Source organism: Equus przewalskii, chromosome 17, assembly GCF_037783145.1.
Source record: "Equus przewalskii isolate Varuska chromosome 17, EquPr2, whole genome shotgun sequence".
In the NCBI taxonomy this organism is placed as follows: Eukaryota; Metazoa; Chordata; class Mammalia; order Perissodactyla; family Equidae; genus Equus; species Equus przewalskii.
In genome coordinates this window covers 79,857,455-79,877,742 of record NC_091847.1, presented here as the reverse complement: position 1 = coordinate 79,877,742, position 20,288 = coordinate 79,857,455, and the positions used below count along the sequence as shown (strand labels likewise).

At 45.8% G+C, this 20,288-nt stretch overlaps 1 protein-coding gene across 6 annotated transcripts in view; it reads right to left on the bottom strand.

Moving 5' to 3' along the window:
* ADAM23 (ADAM metallopeptidase domain 23) overlaps positions 1 to 20,288 on the bottom strand; it is a 151,834-nt gene that overhangs the window by 98,403 nt on the left and 33,143 nt on the right. For all 6 annotated transcript variants that reach the window (XM_070581779.1, XM_070581777.1, XM_070581775.1 and 3 more), the window contains exon 3: positions 17,831 to 17,907. In XM_070581779.1, the coding sequence (XP_070437880.1) occupies positions 17,831 to 17,907 (77 nt within the window). The remainder of the gene's footprint in view (positions 1 to 17,830; positions 17,908 to 20,288) is intronic.

The following is a 20,288-nucleotide window of genomic DNA, read 5'->3' as shown; positions in this document are numbered from 1 at the left end:
CGTCAGGCACGGGGCCAGGTGCCGACTGGTCATGTATTTCTTCATCTCTCTTCCTCTTCTCACCTCTTATCTCCTCTCATCCAACTTTCAGACGGGTGTCTTTTTATCTCATCTGCTGTAAGAAACCATCCACACAAACTTTTCTCCTTATTCCACAGGTACCAGGTGCTCCTTTGGCATACAGTACGACACTTGGCTCTAAACAAATGAGTCCAATTCTGCAAAGTGAATATACTTCTCCTTTTTAATTATGCTAACTTTTCAAATCAACACCATGACAACATGAGACAACACAGTGCACTGGAAGAGTAAAACTCCATTTCCCTAAGGATCAGAGTGGCCTGGCCAAATTAACACAATCCAAAGGGGACTAATTTACACTGAAGGAGATGCTGCTTCACCTCAGAATGTTTAATCTGATATTTCTGAAATCATTAACCAATAAAAATAAGCAGTTAGCTTCCCAAAATACAGAGAATCACTAGAAGAAAAAGAAATCACTCAGTCCGTCCCACAAATGAATGGGATTTGAACATTCTACTGAGCATCATGCTTTGTTCAAGAGTAGACTAGTGCAGCCTTTCTGCAGGGCAATCCTATAGTACTTCTTCAAATTATGTACACACCTGTCCTATGACCCAGCAGTCCCGCTCCTGGGTATACACACTAGAGAAATTCTTACACAAGTCTATGGGCAACTGGTCCACAGGTCCATTACAACATGGCTTGTGGTCATAAAGAGCAAAAGGGAATCTAGATTTCTTCCCCTGGGGGAATGGAAGAATGTGGATACCTCCACAGCGTACTCTCCAACAGTTAGAGGTAATGGAATAGCCATACACAGCTACAGGCATAGATCTTGAAACACCGTTGAGTAGAGATCTGTAGCATAACACCATTTATATAAAATAGAATTACAAGCCCACGAAACTATAATATATATATTTATAAGAACATATACAAATAAACGATCACATGAGACTCATTAGAATGGGGTGGTGAGCATAAGAAGGGGATTGGAGATAGACAAGAAATGAAACCATGAGACAACACTGGGCCTGGCCCAGACCAGTGAGGTGGTGTGTCACGAATGAGAAAGATGATTATGGCCTGAATGTTTGTGTCACAGCCACGTTCTGCCCTGAAGTTCATGTGAAAATTAAAGGATTATCAGGCATAATCCCCAAAGCACGCTATTTGTGAGTGTTTGACTTCTTTTCCACTGTTCTTCAAAGTCAATGGCAATTACTGATTTTTACCACTAACATTTCTTTTACGTAGTAAAGATTCAAAAACAGCATGTTATTGAAAAAAGTACATGCTTAAAAAAAAACCCTTTTAAATCCCTAAACACTGAGGAAACGTTTTTGGTGCTTCACAGGTAACAGAGGAGAACACAACTACAGATATTTATGAAATGTTTTCACATAGGGTCATCAGAAGGCAACCTGTTTTGAACAAAGACAATGGCCAAATACTTAGGCAATTTACAGAGCACAGCCTTATACACAAGGTGTATGCTGTCTGCATGCAGCAAGAGGATTTTCAATCAAATTTGGATGGTAGATGTGTTAAGAAAAATAAATATCATAAATAATAAATTAAAAGGTATGGTATTTTATACTGATGGTTTTAGATTATTTTTCTATGTACCACCAGCACCCTGTGAACTAAGGCAAAAGAAATTAATATGTTTTTGATATTATCTTCCCAGTATAATCAGATCAGATACAGATTAATTTTTGGCACCAAAATTGATTTTTTAAATAGCCTAATATTTTCTCCAAAGAAGATACTAAAAACATATGTAAGTTACTGCATTTCGATTCTAACCAAAATGCTAAAATATTTTATCATGTTTCGATGCAACTTTAGAAACAAAACCAAATTACATTTAACACATCGTGTTTTATGTCTACTAATCGGTAGTTAGTTATTGACTGTTCTCTTAATAGACTGTGTTAGGCTCAGCTCATCTGTAACACTGAGACAGCAAGAACCTGGCAGAATTCAACCTGAGGTTGCTTTCACCTTGTGACAGTTCTTACAGACTTCAAAAGACCACTTTTCAGATTGCAGAAAGCTCCTGCTGTTTAATAGTATTGAACACCGGCAGGGAGAAACTATAAATAACTCCTGACACGCTTAAAAAACAGTACTTTTCAAGTATTAGAAAAATTCTTTTTATAACTTTCCAATCTTTTCTTCTTGGAAAATGATCTGTCTTCTTGTTTGGCATTCTAGGTGAGCACCTATGAGCAGAATCTTGGCTATTTCGGGGGGCCAAGAGCAATCTCAGGAACCAACTTCTAGGAAGTGTTGATAACTGAACGAAGTAGAGTGATAGTCTCCAGGAGTAAGCGCCTTTTAAGTACAAAATCTGAAACTGGGAGGTAAAACATCACAGCAGGGTCTAAGAATTGCCTAGCTCAGGCCTGGAGGTGCTCTGGAATACACTGAAGACCCCTCAACGGGGACAAGGAGGGGTTTGAGAATCAGCCAGGGAGCCGGACTGCACGATGTTCACGCATGTATCAAAGCCAACGCCTCACGATCTCAAGGAAGCTCGTGAAAGAAGCTGCAAGGTGCTCTTGGAAACAGGAACTGAGTACACAAATAGACACGTAACAGCCATCATCCAGGTGAAACAATTAAAGCTTTTTTGATTCAGCAGCCTTTATAAACCCCTCCAACTTCAGAATGGAGATTCAAAAGCTGCACATTTTAGCCAAGTCAAAAAAGGCGGGAAGCTCACCTAACCCAGCCTAATACAAGAAACAAAACTTTCAAAAAAGAACTTTACACCTTGACTTTAAACTCTGAAAAACAGCAGAGTAGGAGATATTCTGTGATTAAACCCAACTCTCAAGAGATACTGTGGACCACACTTTCTTCAAATAGTAAGAAAACATCTTCTATTTAAAAATTAAAAATGAGGTTGGTACCTTCAGAGCCCTAAATCAGAGGTGGAAGGTGACAGGGGTCCATGGTGGATGGAAAGCACAGCAGCAAAGTCCTCCCAGCTAAGCCCTCCCAGGTGGAGACACAGGCAGACGGCGTAGATCCAACTTGGACACACCCTCTCACGCTCTCAGACTCCCCTAATGCCAAGAGCAGAGCAAAGACGAGAGCGACCCTCTGCATTTTGCACAAAGGAGAGGAGAGGGGCATCAGTGCTGCTCTTGAAAAAGCACTGCCACAGCACAGTTAGTCAGATTATACCAAGAAAAACATTCGATTGCAGAGTCTGCATCATCCACCGATGCAACAGAGACAAGTCTTGGTAACACAGAAGGTTTTGCTTCCCTCCAAAAGGCCAGTTTCCATGCCCGTAGTAACAGCATCCATTATCACGGCTAACCACCCACACACCTGTGCTCCACACCTGCTGAGTAATACCTAAGGGTTTGTGTTTTTGTACTTGGAGAGCCATGTAATTATTACTTAGCAGGAAGTGGGCTTCAAAGAAAGAGCCAAAACTATTGGTTTTCTTTTGGCTTCCTACATATCTTTGCTATAGGACGATGGGTGCGTGCTATGAGAAATCCTAAACTGAACATCAGCATCTGATGGACACAACCAGGCATTCAGCAAGACTTACACACTGGTCGTTACAGGAAAGAAGAGGAATTTCCTGCATATAAAACAGAAAAAAATAATTCTTCAAATAAGTCGTGTAATATTTTAATTACAAAAAGTACCTCCAGACAGCATATCTTGAGTCCACACAAGGACCTGCAGTGTCCAAGGATGACGGGCATTTGCTGATGGGGCCGGCGCAGGGGCAGCTTGCTGCCTTGAATCCACACGGGGAAACTTCGCCTCAAACTGCGCTTGTGAGAAAGAATATCTAATCTTGACTTGCAGGTCGCCCACTTTTATAGCTCACAAATGAAAAGCACAGGCAGAAGCTGGTCCTCACAGCGGGAGGAAGCGGTGGCTGTATTATTTACTTCTGAGAGCCCTGCTGCCCCTCACTGTTTACGTTCAGTCATGAGTACCCTAATGATGTCAGAGGAACAGAGTCAACTAAACCTCCCAAAGGAAGGTTTTTAACCTCAGTAAAACATCAGAACTTCATCTTCACAGCTCATAAAACTACTCCTGGCTGTTAAAGCTGCATCAGGTGGAGATACTAGTGAGAAAAAAGATGCCAAACAACCACCGTGGATCAACAGCCCACCACTTGTATAGATCCAGTGAAGAGCCTATGTCAAACCTGGCTCACCAGCAAAAATAAGTGTGTTCAAAAGGGTTATTGCCGCCCCATCCAAAAGTATTAAACTACTCATCCTTCAAACTTCAGCTCAACCATCCCCTCTCTGTGAGCCCTTCCCTGATCACACCCTGGATTGTGAGCTCCTTAAAGTGATCGCATCCTATTCTCCTTTGTCTCCCCACAACCTAGCACAGTGCAGAGGGACAAGGGAGGACGGGTGAACGCAGGTCATTGCATAAAGAAACTCTTCACCATCGTCTCAACAGCTTTAAAGAGCAACGCGTCTCCTCCGGGTCAAGTCCCGGGTGAGTCAGCACTCAGTGAACACACACAGCAGTAACGAGGAAAAGCCTCAGACGCAGCCCAGCGTCTAAGACGTCCCAGGGATTCACACAAGACACAGTCTCGTCCTCATGCTGTGAGAGCCTTCTTGTCACATAGCTCAGTCCGATTTATTACATGTGTGAAGTCATTTGGGAAAAAAATAAAGGAGGAAGAAATGAAATGTGTATTCTACACTGTGTCAGGGACTTCAAGCCTCCCATCTGAAAAGTATTCCTGTAAGAAAGATGAATATACTTTTAATTTTAAAATCATTTTAGTTGAAATAAGAACTCGAAACTTTTTGCAGAAATGGTCTTACGAAAAAGCCTCTATAGATTCTTCTATTTTTAAACACGATTGACATACTAAAGTACACGGTTATCAGCATGGAAGATGAATTAGGACTGACCATTTAAAGAGAACACTTTTACAGACAAATCATAAGAAACCATGGTCTGGATTCTAATATTACAATTACTCTTAAAACATTAGAGGAAGTGACTCTACATGATGATTCCGGTCTATGAATCATCAAAAGAAAAAGGTTCTAAAAATAACACAATTCTTATTGGCAGCAGATAATGGCCAAGAATCTTAATGAGCCCTTTATCTGAAGTCAAACCCTCACTTTATATAAATTTGTAGAGTGTTAAGAGGAAAATTTAATAAATTATTGTTTGGGGCTAGATTAATGCAAGGAATAGGAGCAGAGAAAGTAAAGCAAGATGTAAAAGGCAAGTGACTTGAAATTTATTTCTCTATTTATTTCTACCTAGGGCTCACCATCGTGGGGCTTTTCCAACCTGACTTCAGTGGGATTACTCTATCACCGAGCAATGAATGTCTCAGCTCTCAGCAGCTCTGACGGGGGTGAGCCCGAGTTCTGACCCCAGCGTGGTCACTTACTGTGTGACCCTACCGACCTCTCCAGGCCTGCATTTCCGCTCACCCCAGCCTCCCTCTCCTTCTGACCCTCAGGCCCTCACGCTCTCTAACCCTCAAGCCTTTGTCTGGTGGACTCTCAAGCTTTGTGTCTGGGCTTATACATTTAGCTCCATAAACATTTAGCTCCCTGTCCACTCCCACCCCTCCTGTGAGAAATAAAAGCATCCTCTACTCTCCCCAGCACAGCACTCCACAGACTGCAACTGAAATGCCTCTTGACTTGCCTTTCTCCTCTCGGTTCTGTAAGTTCCACAAGGGAAGGGTTTCTCTCTGGCAGCTTCAACGCTGCCTGGCACTTAGCAGGCACTCAACAAACATTTCTGAGATAAAAAGTGTTTGGAATGTTCACAAAAGGCTTCAGTCAATGGGAATCTATCGGCCAATCCACTGAGGTTGGAAAGAGCTTTATGCACTTGGCTAATACAGAGGGTCAACACGAGAAGTCCACTTACTAACATTTCTGGTCATTCACAAAACCGTGGCTACAGACATGAACCGTTATGCTACAGAAGGTCCTCCTACATCAAAATCAAAGGGATAAATTCCTCCTTGACCGGAAAGCATTTATATCTCCAGACAGACAGATAAACTTTTTTATCCAATAATGGGACTTACACAGCACAGTACGTGGCCTTCCTCACTTACCTGTCAGAAAAGTAAGATCTAAATTCAGCAACTACCCTAATTAACTCATCTCAGATGCCTAGTAACATCCAATCCTCTGTGCTTTCCAATCTTCTGTCAAGACTAACTTCTACTAAAATTTTTATGCATTAATTTGTCTTCAAAAGACCAAGAAGTGGTCTGAAGAGTGTATCAAGTTCAAGTTTCATTTGCCTACACTCTACATTGGGATAGATGCCTGCAAAGGGTTTCTTTTCAACCATCAATCAAGAAATAGTCTCTTAATTCGCTAGATATGTCTTTTATATCCTAGATTAAGTAAATAGTGTAATGTGATCTCATTGACAATTAGGTCCCTTTGATTTTGCTAGAAATTCTTAGATGCCCTATTTTTTTCTCCTTGGTGCTAGAGGCTGTAGCCACAGACTCCTCCTTTCTGGGCAATCACCGTCTTCTCTGATCTCTTGGAACCTAGAGAATCTAGATGTAGCTTCTAAAGCCTCCCTGATTTCCTCAGCCTGGTGTTTAATCTCCTTGGGTCTCGTTCACCCATGATAATTACTGTCAACAAGCAAGAGGGGGCGGGAGTAAGGAAGCCTCTTACGTAGACACCCATCCTTTACCACCCAAGAGGCATACCAGATCTCGTCCACTCGTGGAAATCAAGATCAGCACATAAATACCAATGGCTCTGCTGTGATTTTGTTTTTCATCTTCTGCTATTATTATGTTTAATTGTGAAAGTTATTCTCAAACCATTTTGCAAGTAGGTCCAATACACATCCTAAAAAATGGAACTAGAACCTATTAACATTTAGGCAATACTTATTTTATAGTAGATTTTTTTCAAGAGTTTCTGGAACTGATTTACAAGCATAAAGATGGATAATCAAGAGCAAATGATAATGATAATATCCAAAATATCCAGTATAGGGTCAACTCTTCAACCAGAAATGCCCGAGGGGGCCTGATACATCCTCACCTGATCAGAGAAAATAAGCCAAAAAGAACAGCTACTTGCACCATAGACTCAAGATGCTTAAAACGAGGCAGAAAAGGCTGCCTTAAGGAGAGAAACCCCACAGTGCCTCGCCCCTGCCAGCACTGAAACCCTTACACGCCTGCTGGTCCTCTAGGACATAGAAAAAGCAATATTCACCTACATCGTTTTGCACATGGCACTGTGAAAATCAACACTTACGGCAACTTTGGGGATCTTTGCCTCTTAAGATTCCTTATTATTACAGAAACTTTCTCAGAACTACCAAAATAGTTCCACTCTTCCTAATGCACATAAATGCAAAAGAGACCACGGTTGCTCAAAACGGCACTTGGCAATTATGTAGGAGTCTTCGCTGTGAGAGACAGACACACTCACCCATTGACCAGCAGCAGCCTGATGCTGAACGCCCCCACACAGGCAGCAAGCAGTAACCCAGCAGGATGTGTGCTGATCCGATCGGGCTGCCAGCACAAAGTCCCATAGATGCGGGCTTCCACAGCAGAGACCATCTCTGCACAGTGCCAGAGGCTGGACGTCCAAGACCAAGGTGTGGACAGGGCCGGTTTCTCCCGAGGTCTCTCTCCTTGGCCACAGATGGCAGCCTTCTCGCTGTGCCCTCACGTGGTCTTTCCTCTGTGTCCAAATTTCCTCTTCTTATATGGACATTGGTCATACTGGATAGGGCCCACTTTAAAGATCTCATTTTAACTTAATTCCCTCTTTAAAGTCCTTATCTCCAAACACAGTTATATTCTTAGGAACGGGCGTTAGGACTTCAACATATGAATCTCGGGGGGTCACATTTCAGCCCACAACAGATGGTCTGCTCAGCAAACAGGATTATTTTAAACGCTATCAGGGTCTCCAGCATTTTCTTTATATTAAAGAAATACAAAAATAATTACAAAGTGACTAAAACGGTGCAACTCTTTTTTCTCACGTAATGTGGACAGATGAGCATCATTAGAATTACTCCCAGCTCACTTGTAAACGGATAGTCCAGCACTGGGATCGAAGCAGCCACAGAAGAAGACTGCAGACTGACAGCCGGCTGGATCCAGACGCGCCTGAACCTCGCCAGGGCTCGGGCGGTGCAGCTGCGGGTGGAGGCGATCACATCTTCCCCCCAGAGCTATTAAAGGAATTGCATTAGGGGAATGTGGGTGAAGGGCTTCGCACAGGGCCCACCCCGTCACTGCCACTGCAGTAGAAAACTTTCCCCCTGCAGGACCCTGAAATTAGGAAATGACGCTGTTGGCCTCTGAGTCCGCAGCAGTTACACAGCGTCTCTGACTTCTTCAGACTAAAAGCTAGAAAGGATGCCCGAGCCGGGACCGAAAGCCTGGACTCCGAAAGCCAGCACTCTCCCTGCTTCCCTGCCAGACGGGGCAGGGGTTCGGCAGATGGCAGGAGAGAAGCGGGGGCCAGCCGGTCTCGGTTCAGGATCATGCGAATTCACAAGCCAGGACGTAGGAAGGCGACACGAGCCTCGGGCCGGTGGGTGAGGTTCGGGTCAGGTTGCCTCCCACTCGTCTCCAGCCGCACGTGCTGACTCCTGGTCCTGCTCACTCACAAAAGGACAGCGGGGCGGGAGGCCTGTTTCTTCTCCACATGTTTCCTCTCTCAAACCAAATTTAAATTCCCATCTCCCAATCTGCAGAGCTGACAACACATTCAGCTGCACAAGATGGAACCCCCCCCCCCAGAATCCAGTGGATCCAAACAGGGGTTTGCCTTCCATCTGCCGCCTGTGAGGCCAAGCATCTGGGGCTCAGGGTCCACCATCCTCACCTCCCGGCAGTTCCTGCTCTCCTGCCCAGCCTTCGCTCTGCCACTCCCCGCGTGGACGGTGCCGTTCTCCCACCCACATCTTTCCCAATGGAAGCTTCTATAGTGACCCTGACGGGCCCTGCCCACACACTGAAGCGGCCGCTGGGGAGACCTAAGACTCCCGGCCGGAGGGCATCTCCCTGCCCAGAAGGAGGCATGCCAGAAGTCCCGAAGAGTCCCTGCCCCAGACACGGCCCCCAACCAACAACTGCCCGGCGGCTGGTGGACAAAACACCAGCTTCCTCGCCCCTCAGTTAGGTAACATTCTGGCATGTTCTAGAAGGTAAATCTGACTCCCAGGGTTCCTCAGGGAGAAGGAGCCCCTGTTGGGCAGGTGAGGACTCACCCTTTTTTAGCTGCCTTCCCCTCCACATCTCACTTCACTCCCTTAAGGCGCAGGGTCTGCTTCCAGCGGAACCAAAGGCAAGGCAGCCTCCCTTAAGAGAACATCAAATCGCACCTTCCCTCAGCACCAAGGCCTCACAAGTCACTTCCGGTCATGTTTTAATGCCGTTTGTATCTGTTTTCATCTCTTTAATTTCTCTACTGTGGGCTCTGGGAGAGGACGAATTCTTTCACGCAGCTCTGGATTCCCTGCGTGGCTCCGCGCAGTGTCTTATGAAAACTGGATGCTCATTAAATGTTTGTTGACTGCATAAAGAATGAACTAGCCATCCAAGCAGTACGCGAGTCGGGCTGTTTATTTCCCCCGACTGAAACGACATCAACGTGGCTGTTTTCTTCTTTCCAAAGCATTACATGAGCTGCTTTTAATGAGCAAATTACTGTGTGCATATACTTCTTTAAATCAGCATTTTCTAGATATTCATCTTAAATCAAACACCCCTGGGTCCCCAGAAATCAGTACAACGATCTCTTCTAAATTTGGAACGACTTTACTAGAGGCATCACTTTGCCCTTCCAGCCTGCCTTTCTTCTTACTTAACCCTTTCCAAAGGCCATCCCTTTCCATGTGGAGACTCCAAGACCACTTTGGTCACCTGAGTGCTCGCACGTCCCGACACTCCCGCACACTCATCAGTACACACTGCAGCGCCACCCCCGGGTGAAGGGACGCACCTCTGCGAGTTGCTGCAATGATCTCCGCGGGGAGGAGCGTTGTGGCTGAGGCCCGCGTGCTCCTCAGAACTGGGGGTGCTACGTGGATGTTCCTGTTCTGAGATTCCTGGTGGCCTAACACCAAATGTCACCACTATCCACATGTGTTCCCAAAGCCAAACCTAGAAATGACCCAGGTCTAGCAAGGTCCCCCCGTGGGGTCTGCTGGAGGTCCCTGAGGCTCAGCCTCTATCTGAGCACCAATCACCACGCCAGGTTCCAGCAGCCAGAGTACATACACAAAAGGATGGAGCCAACAGGACAAGGTTTAGCTCCCAGATGCAGCTTTCCTAATCAAGAGACTGGAGAGTGTGGCTGGAACCTTGGACTAATGGGCTTTGCCGTGAGCCGGCAGAGGCAGACCGATGCAGCCCACCACCAGGCACAGGCAGAGGAGCCGGCACAGCGACAGCAGGTCCTGCACCTGGACGTCTGTTCCAACCGCAGAGCGGAATCGGAAGCACCAAGGGATTCTCGCCCAGGAGCAGATATTTTCGTGTGAGAAGCTATCAAAGCCTAGTTGCGTCATTTTAGATAAAGTAACCCTGCCTATCAGTCCCCGGCACACGGCCCAACGATGTCAGGCTCTGCCCGGCTGCTCGTCCTCCCGCTCTGGAGGAGCAAGCAGGGTGCAGAGAAGTGGGAGTCCTGTGCTAGAACTTCAGCGGAACGGCTCCGCGGGGTCCTCTTCTACGGGCTGGTGAGTCGAGAATGCAGGGGCCGGAGCAGAGGACCTTCATTACGGGGTTACACATCTCCAGCGGGGCCCTTGTCACCCAAGGCTCTGCTCAGGAACTCTCCTCAGCCACTATCCTCTCAGGGAAACGGACAGACCAGCGTCCTCGAAGACCACGCTTGTTCCCCTACAACCTCACCCTGCATTTCTCCTGGAGCAGCCCGCTCACGGCGGAGCCCTCTGCCCACCCTGCAGAGTGGAACGCAACCACATGCAGCTGGTAGCTGCACGTGCACCAGCACCGTCGCTTGGCACAGGTTTGCCGATAACAATACGGCTTTTAGCATTTCCTCCAGCCCCTTGTCCACCATCACAGCGGTTTCTCGCCACTCACGGGGTCCCCAGTGAAGCAAAGTCCTCGCTCTCCAAGTTTCAGGTCTGCCCCTCAATTTTAGTCTATCGCCATCTAATACTGATGTCTTACATTGATGTCACCCAACTGAGCTCTCCCAGACAGGGTTCAAGACAAAGGTACTCATCCTGTGAGGCTTGTCCGACCCCCACACTCTCACTAGAGTGGCGTTCTCGCAGGAACAAGCTGCTGCCTTATTGGCCTCGGCTTCACTCCTGTTGCAGCCTGAGGCTTCATCCCCCTCCACACCAGGCAGAGGCCAGAGGGTGGCAGGCATTTCACTTCAGCATAAACTGGAGAGCATGCTGAGGAGCTGAGCACGCACACATATCAGTCAGAGGACCTGGAAACGGTCAATGGCCTACCAGTCTTGTCATGTTCTTGAACGGATGTCTGGTACGGCTGTAGGACAAGTGGAGAAGTACCAAAGGTATCTCAAAGATGTTTTCAACCCAGCAGAAGCATGTTGTCCGAATTCTTTGTGCTCGTTACCTTGAAGGCACACCAACCACGGGCCTGCCAAACTCTCCGATTTTCCCTTCAGTCCACTTTCAGCAGGGAGAAGATCACAGGGTGTGCCGCCCCCTTCTCACCTACTCAAGTCAGAACAAAATGCTGACTTGTGCTGCTCTCGTGGATCGTAGGCTCCCTCAGCACGAATTCCCCAACACCCCGCCCCGTGACAGCCTTAATCCTAAATACAAACATTTATTCAGTGTATTAGTCAGCTCAGGCTGCCTTAACAAAATGCCACAGACTGGGCAGCCTAAACAATGGAAATTTCTCTCTCACAGTTCTGGAGATGCTGGCAATTCAGCTCCTGGCGAGGGCCCTTTTCCCAGCTTGCAGACAGCCACTGTCTCCTGTGTCCTCACACAGCGGAGAGGGAGCGAGAGCGAGCGAGCTCTCTGATGTCTCTTCTTATAAGGACACTGATCCTATGAGATCAGAGCTCCAACCTTCTGACCTGATATAACCTTAATTACCTCCTTACAGGTTCTATCTCCAAATACAGTCACATTGGGACCCTTCCAATTAGCAGACATGTGTCAGTACCACACATTATCTCATTCAATCCTTACAACAACCTCAGCGTAAGAAGGAAACTAAAGCTTCAGAAGTTAAGAATATACCCATACAACGGCATATTATTCAGCGGCAACATGGATGAACCTTGAAAACATTATGCTGAGTAAAAGAGGCCAGTCACAGAAGGCCACAAGCTGTGGAAATCCGTTTATACACAATGTCTGGAACAGGCAAATCCATAGAGAGAGAAAGCAGGTGAGTGGTCACCAGGGGTTGGGGAGAGGACAACAGCGAGTGACTGCCATGGGTATGGGATCTCTTTCTGAGACAAAGAAAATGTTCTGGAATTAGATGGTGGGGACAAGTGTACAATTCTGTGAATACCATAAAAACTAGTGACAAGGACGCCTTTAAGGAGTGAACTTATGGTGTGTGAATTATATCTCAAGCTGTTAGCAAATAAGAAAGTTAAGGAACTTGCCCAAGGTCACACAGCTAGTAAATGGCAGGCCCCAGATTCACCCCCGGATCCGTCTGACTCCAGAACCTGTGCCCTCAGCCACGATGCAGCTCTCATCCCGGTTATTCCCAATAAACATTTGCTAAAGACACCAGCAGACTGAACGACGGGCAACGTGGGCTTTGGCCTAATTCCAGTCACATGTATGGGGAAGACAATCCTCAGAGGCCCCCAGCCTTCCAAGGATTGATACACAAGCAGAACTGCTGATCGAGCAATCCTTCTTAAACCGTCTCTATCTTGGAACACTAGTTATTCTAGAGGAAAAACAAAACAAATTTAAACAGGGGAGTATCCTAAAGGAATACGACTGAAGGTCCTCTGAGGCCACAACGAGGACCTTTTGGGCGAAATAAAACGTAAATCCCATCATGTGATGTCCATGCTTACTGCCTCCAACAGCTTCCCACCTACAGCCCTCCACCGCACTCCAGTCACACCAGCTTGTCCTTCTTGAACATTCCACATTCTCCTCAGCACTTGCTGTCTTACTGTCCCAGCCATGCGGAACCCTCAGCCTTCCAACTTCGCGTGGTGGCTCATCTTTGACAATCAGGTCTCAGCTCAACGTCCCTCCTCAGACAGACCTTCTGGCTTCTGCGACCATCTAAATCACACTGGCCACCTCGACCTGCAGTCCCTCTCCATCACATAGCTAAGCTATGAGTTTTCAACGCACTTGTCATTATTTTTTTTTTATTTTTATTTTTTTTGGTGAGGAAGATTTGCCCTGAGTCAACATCTGTTGCCGATCTTCATCTTCTTCACATCTTTTTTTTTTTTTTTGCCTTGAGGAAGACTGTCACTGAGCTAACATCTGTGCCAGTCTTCTTCTAATTTGTATGTGAAATGCCACCACAGCATGGCTTGACCAGCAGTGTGTGCCTCCACACCTGGGATCCAAACCCACAAATCCCAGGCTGCCAAAGCAGAGCACGTGAACTTAACCACTATGCCACCACGCCAGCCCTGCCCTCGTCTTTATTTAGTGGCTGACTGTCTGCCTCTTCCCCTGGAACGAGGGTCCATGTCTATCTCACTCCCAGGTGCATCAGCGCCTACAGCACCCCAGGCATGGGGCAGATGCTCGCTCATCACCTGCTGAAGGGATGAAGGAAACGCACCTCTGCCATGAGACGCCTCGCCAGCAGGGCATCACCTGTTCAGTCTCTGAAAGCACAGACAAAAAGCTGTCCTCTCAGGAGCTCGCATCTGGTGATCTTCAGGAGCTGGCATTCCCGGCCTCACGGGGTCACCAACCATTTCGATTCTGGGCCACCGCTTGGATTAGCTTATTTTAACGTCTTTATGCTCATTCCTTCACTGAGCCCACGTACTTACATACACCTTTTGCCTTTTCCTGCCTCCAATGATTTAAAATTGTTACAAATGGTGTGGCAATAACCACCCTGCAGTGGAAATGAGATCCCCCTTTGCTCAGAAGATGTTTTGGTCCCTCCACTACTGATTTAAAAATTCTCTTGACTCTAAATTTACGCCAACATGGATCAGACTTTTTAATGAATCCAGCCATTAAAATTCATTTGCACCAGAGACGCATCCCAGCCAACACGTCGTACTGTGACACAATTCCTTTGTCTCCAGGTCACACCAGTATCGCGCACTCACATTGGGCTCAGAAGGCTCGGGACTCTGCGTGGGGGAGATACCTCACGATTACAGGGTGCACAATCTCCGTCCCACTGCATCTACTTTCCCTTCAGAGACCTCCATTTTCTCCCAGTCCTGAAGCCTCCTCTTGACCTCATCTCCTTTCTTAGCCAGACTGGATCCTGACACTTAACCGCCCAACTTATTCACCAGTACTCAAGGAGCTCTGCATGCACTGTTCTCACTCTGTGCTTCCACCAGAAAAACTGAACCCTGGTAACACGACAATCTGCAGTCTCCCCTCACACTCTGCAGTGCTGGGGCTCCAGGTTAAAAACAAAGACCATCAGGAAGAAGGACACAAGGACTACCACGTAGCACACGATTTCTCCTAGATTCTTTAACATGACCTTGGTGAGCTTCCTAAGCCATTCCTCGCAGCAATGAGCCTAAACTTTTGTCATTTTTCTCCAGCTCCAACCCACCCTCCCTGTCCACCCCAAGCCCTACAACAGATAACGCTGTCTCCAAGAAGAAGGAATCTTCAGAGACGCATGTCCTCAACTCCACCCCTTCGCCTGCCAACCAATCCCTACCTGACACCCCCGACACCATCACACGAGTTGGAATGAACCGTCTCTCCTGGGTCAAGACTAAATTCTGCCATGTGCGCTTGCTCTCCCTCCCTTCCTTCCTCACCCAGACCTTGCTCCTTAAACTGTCTCCTTCTCTTCTGTATCTTCACCCTCTCACTCTTACCAGACCGTCTCTCAGCCTATCGACTTGCTCTGTTATCCCTACAGCCTCCCTTGACGCCCATCTTCCTCTAGATACCACCTGAGCTCCCTTTCCTTCTCACACGTGCCCAGTGGGTACTTGGTGTCTCCACGGCGTCTCCTTTCATTCGCTCCCAGCCATGGTAACCGGGATTCTACCCGCAGCACTTCCCTGAAACTGCTGCCTTCAGACCACCAGTGATTAGCTGATTGGCAAATCCAAAGGGCAATGTTGCTCCTTATCTCACTAGATCATTCTACTGCAGAGGCTACATATCACGTCTTTCTGTTTTGAAACTCTCTATGGAATCATTCTCCTGATTCTCCTCCCACTTCTCTGATCACTCATTCTGTCCCTTCACGGGCTCCTCTTCCTCCTCAACTCTCAACTATCTTCCCAGCTTATGTTGTCCTTACTCTACCCACACTCCCTGGGCAATCTCATTCACAACCATGTTTGTCATTAATGTTTATATGGAAAAGACTCTCAACTCTACTACCTCCCGCCGCACCTCTTCCCGGGGCTTCAGACAGTTACATCCACCGACCTCCCAGACACGGCCTCATGTATGTCCCAAAGCCCCTCATGTCAGTTACGTCTACTCTGATTTCACATTCTCTTCTCTTCTCCATTTAACCTGTTTGTTCCCTGTGCTGCCCATTTCTGCTGGATACCACCTCCCACCAGCTATCCAATCAAGGCAGCTGTTAACTTTAACTCTTCTTTCTGCCTTGTCAGCCACATCAAGGAAATCCTAATGATTTTTGTCACCTGAACAGTCTTGAAAGCATTCCCTCTCCTGCCTCTTAGCACTTCCTGAGAACGGAACCTCTTTTGTTCCCCTTACATCATTTTTCACAGTCTGGGGGATAATGGCCATGCACTTGAGCATGACACACAAGATCTTCCCCGGGTTGAGCTGTCCCTGGGCCCACCTCTCCTGACTCATCTCTCTCTGCACCAACCTTGTAATTTACCATGAAGTTCAACAAGAGACTCACGCTCCCTTCACACGCGGCACTGCGACACAGCCCAGCCTCCTCAGCAGACACTATCTCCTCTGTCTAGAAAGCAGTTCTCCTTTTCTCTCTCTCCCCCATCCATCCCAACACTTCCTTTCCTTACTAACACTTGTCCTGCAAGATTTAGCTCAAGCATCAGCTTTTCCAAGACGGCTTTTCACACTCCTCCAGCTGGAAGAGCTGCCGCCCTTTGGTGCTACCATAGCATTCCATGCTGATCTCTAGCACAGCAAATTTCACACTCTTCTAAAATTATACATCCATCTATCAACCTCTCCCAACTAGACGATAAGCTCCTCAAGGCAAGGGCTGCTCAGAGTAGGTGCTCAACTTGACTCCTCTGCATGTTAAATGGTAGGATGAATAATCTTCTGATGGGTTCCCAGACGTCTAAGTACCCTGGACACCCCACATGACCCCTTCTCAGTCATATGATTGGAAGGCTCTGCTGTGGCTGAGTTGTTTAACCACTCAAAGCACACAGCAATACTGGTTGCTGTCACTACATGACAGCCTGGAATGACAGTCTCCATGGCAGTAAGAGTTAAAGGAATAGAGGACCTAAACAAACTAAAATTTGCCATACTTGCTATTCTACAGAGTCTAAGATTTGGCAAGATGAATCTCTCAGGCAGGCACAATGCTAACACAGCATGGTGAAAAGAAGCTCAGGTGACGCCCAGCAGACTCAGAGAGAAAGCCCTGCAACACCTTCAACACAGGACCCTCCGGCCTCTGCTGACTCATTCTGACTCAGAGCTGCAACAACACCTGAGGAAGGTGCACCCAGGCTGACTCTGCATTTTTTTCTGCAGAGCTCAGAGAATTTGGCACACAAGAAATTTAAGAGTTGTTCATTACAGTCCCTTGCAATTTCTCAGATATTGACTGAGGTCACCTACAGCATAGCGTCTGACAGCATTACGTGGTATTTTTCTGGCAAAGATGCAGTCCTGGTCAAAATACTGATGAGAGTTTAAAATACTGACTGGAGCTTCCTAAACTAAAGAAAACCATACAGGAAATCTCTTTCACCAAAGAAAGGCTCACCGTTAGTTCAATTAGAGGCTGACGAGCCGGGCTGAAGTCAACAGCTCTTGTTGGTGCCTTGTACAAGGACATCTGTACAACTGGGTCCAACTTGGGGAACAGCATTTAAATATCAACATACACACATGCTCGGAGGAAAATCAGGTAAATTCTCATCCGGACGAAAATTTCTAAGAAACTGTATTAGAGTAAATTACGAAGCAAAGAACCTTCTCAAAATAGGTATTTGCAAGTCATCATTTTCTTTGTTCTTTATACAGAAGTCATGTGAATTGCATAATGAAAGATAAAATGGAAGAAATTTCTAGACTGAAGTCTAATTATACTTGAGTCAGTAATTTATCATGCTTCCTATATACAGTAATGATTAGAGTTAACATTTAATTAACTAGCAGCACTTCAAATATTTATCCCATTTAAAATCATAATATCTAAGTACTGTATCTGAGATATTTAACAAGTTAAATGTTAAATGCCATTTCTTTTTAGCAAAAGAAAAAGACAGAATTAACTTCAGACTTTTACATTTTTCTTTAAGTGTTATATGACATATAATCAGCTGGAAGATATCAGTTGCTCCAACAACAGACATTATTTTGACCAAACCATTATCATGAAGTGAAGTTATGTTGCACTTGCTTCTTAACAGGATTGTGACTAAATACTTACTTATTTAGTGTGAGGTCGAGAATGAATTTGGAGCCAAACGCTTCAATCTGGAAGCTCGCCTGGGCCAGATGGACAGCCTATGGATTCAAAAAAACAGAAAGAAACTTAACTTAGTTTCCTGTCTTCAAAGCTGATTATATTGATATCAAGAATAATATTTAATAAGAAGAACTTGGTTATGGACTGATTCATTTCTTTATGGATCCTTATGTAACAATTCACCCCCTTAAGAGGAGCGTAGGCGCACTGTCATGGCTTGACTTGGAAGACCTAAATTATCTGTGCGGAAAGGAACTATCAAAAGACAACTAGTCCTTGAAAATGAACACATCGCGGTAACAGTCAAGAGCATATTCAGCTGGACTTTCAAAGTGACCATGATGAATTATGTAAAAGTCTGACTAATTAAAGCTTGATTTCAGCCTATTTTGTGCACAAAGTTAACCAATTATTTCTGCACACCTAAGTGAAAAATCATGTCAGCGCTCTGCTCTTCATCAGGAATTGGAACTTTCTCTAAATGATGTATCAGCAGAATGTGGCCAGAAAATGGAATAGTGCAACCTTTTAACTTCAGAAAGCCCTTGGAGCCAGGCTCTTTGTGAATACTGAGAGTTTATGTCCGCCTTTAAACGTGACACATTTACAGATGCTGTCATTATTATGCCTAATTCTAAATACAATCTCATCTAAACATGAGTCATATGTTCCAGGTATTAAGATTAGTATAGCTCACGGAAACATCTTGAATAATGTAAATTAACAAATCGACGAAGTTTTGTCAAGGTATTATCCAAGATAAAACTCATCTGTCATCCTATCAGGAAAAAAAAAAGCACAAGGATAAAGGCAGCACCCACACCGCTCCCCATCGCTCACAAACAGCCTTCCTCCAGCTTCACTCCCAAGGCGCAGTGGGGGTCATAGGTCATCTGTGAAGTGCTCCATGCGAGGCAATGGGACACCGTCAGGACTTCCCGCTCACCCACCCCCATGCACCCCAAGCTCCTCTTGGCCCTCCTCCTCCATTTCCTGTTTATTGAAACCCTACCCATCCTTCAAGGGCAGCACTTCGCACCCATGCCGGAAAGAACTCTTGCTCCTCAGGGCTCAGGAGCACTTTACTGTCCCTCTCTCACTTCCCATCCCACCCTGGACAGGCAGCCCCACAACTCACACCACAAGGTCCTGTTAACAGTTGTACTCTAACAACCCTGGCCCAAAATATATGAACTTTCCACTAATTAACCAAATATGTATTTGCAAGACAATTTTGCCATGCCAAACCCATAAGATACTGTAAATAAACCATGACTTCTACTTCTTGTCAAGCATAACTGCTGATCAGATAGTCACTCTATAATAATCAATCAATAAAAAGGAAAGTAACACATATTAAATTTTAAATACAAAGCAATGAGTGAGAAGGCGCCTGAACGCCTAACACCATGGGACGCCACACCAACCCCACCACCCAGGTGGAGGAGAGTCACCTTACTGGATCTGGGCTCCCTGCATGCAGACAACCTCGAAAGGGAGAGAAACTTGCGTCTTGTCAAGTGTAGCCTCTGTCATCTGCGACAGAACCTGTATCTATCCAGAACAAACGTCATATAGTCTTTAATCTAAATTCATTCTGTGTCTTGAAGCCTAAATGTTTGCATGACGATTTTTATATTGATGAATAATTTGTAGAAGGGGCAATTTTTCATCTCTGGGTCCCAAAAGATGGAAAAAGAAAAAAAAACTTACTTCCTGAAAATAAGATGGGTCCTTAGGCATATTTTCTCTTAAGAGCATTAAATAGTAGAGAAAAGTTCACTAATGGCACCTTGGCCTCAAAAAGCTGATAAATGTACCTTCTTGAGTATCGTTATAAACACTAAGAACCTGATAGTGACACAGTAAAAGGCTCATATTACAGCAAATAAGCAACGAGGCAAGTACAAACCTCAACAAAACTCTGTTGCAAAATAAAGTTGCCTGGTAATAACTGCTTACCCATGTTATAGAATTGTCGGGAGCTACACAATTTGGTCATTGTTAAATAAGTTTATACTGAGTCAATGCGACAAACGTCAGTTTAACAGAATTTAATTAGAAAGCTAGCAAATAATACTGATGTTGGGATTTTCCTTTGTTTTTTTATTCACTCAATCCACACACACTCTGTGTATAAAGGTGGCTGGGACGCAGTCCCTGCCGTCAAGGAAGCAGCAGGCTCCTTGGTAGAGCTGCCAGCCTCACGTGTCTAAGGGGCCACAAGGACCAAGGGACACCGACAAGGTGCGGTTTGAACAAAATTTCAAAAGACGAATAAGAATCCCCCTGCCAGGAGAAGAAAAGACATTCAGGGAAGGGGGAAAACATTTACAAAAACAGAGTGAAAAATGAATATATGGGGCTGGCCCCACGGCCGAGTGGTTAAGTTCTCGCGCTCTGCTTCAGTGGCCCAGGG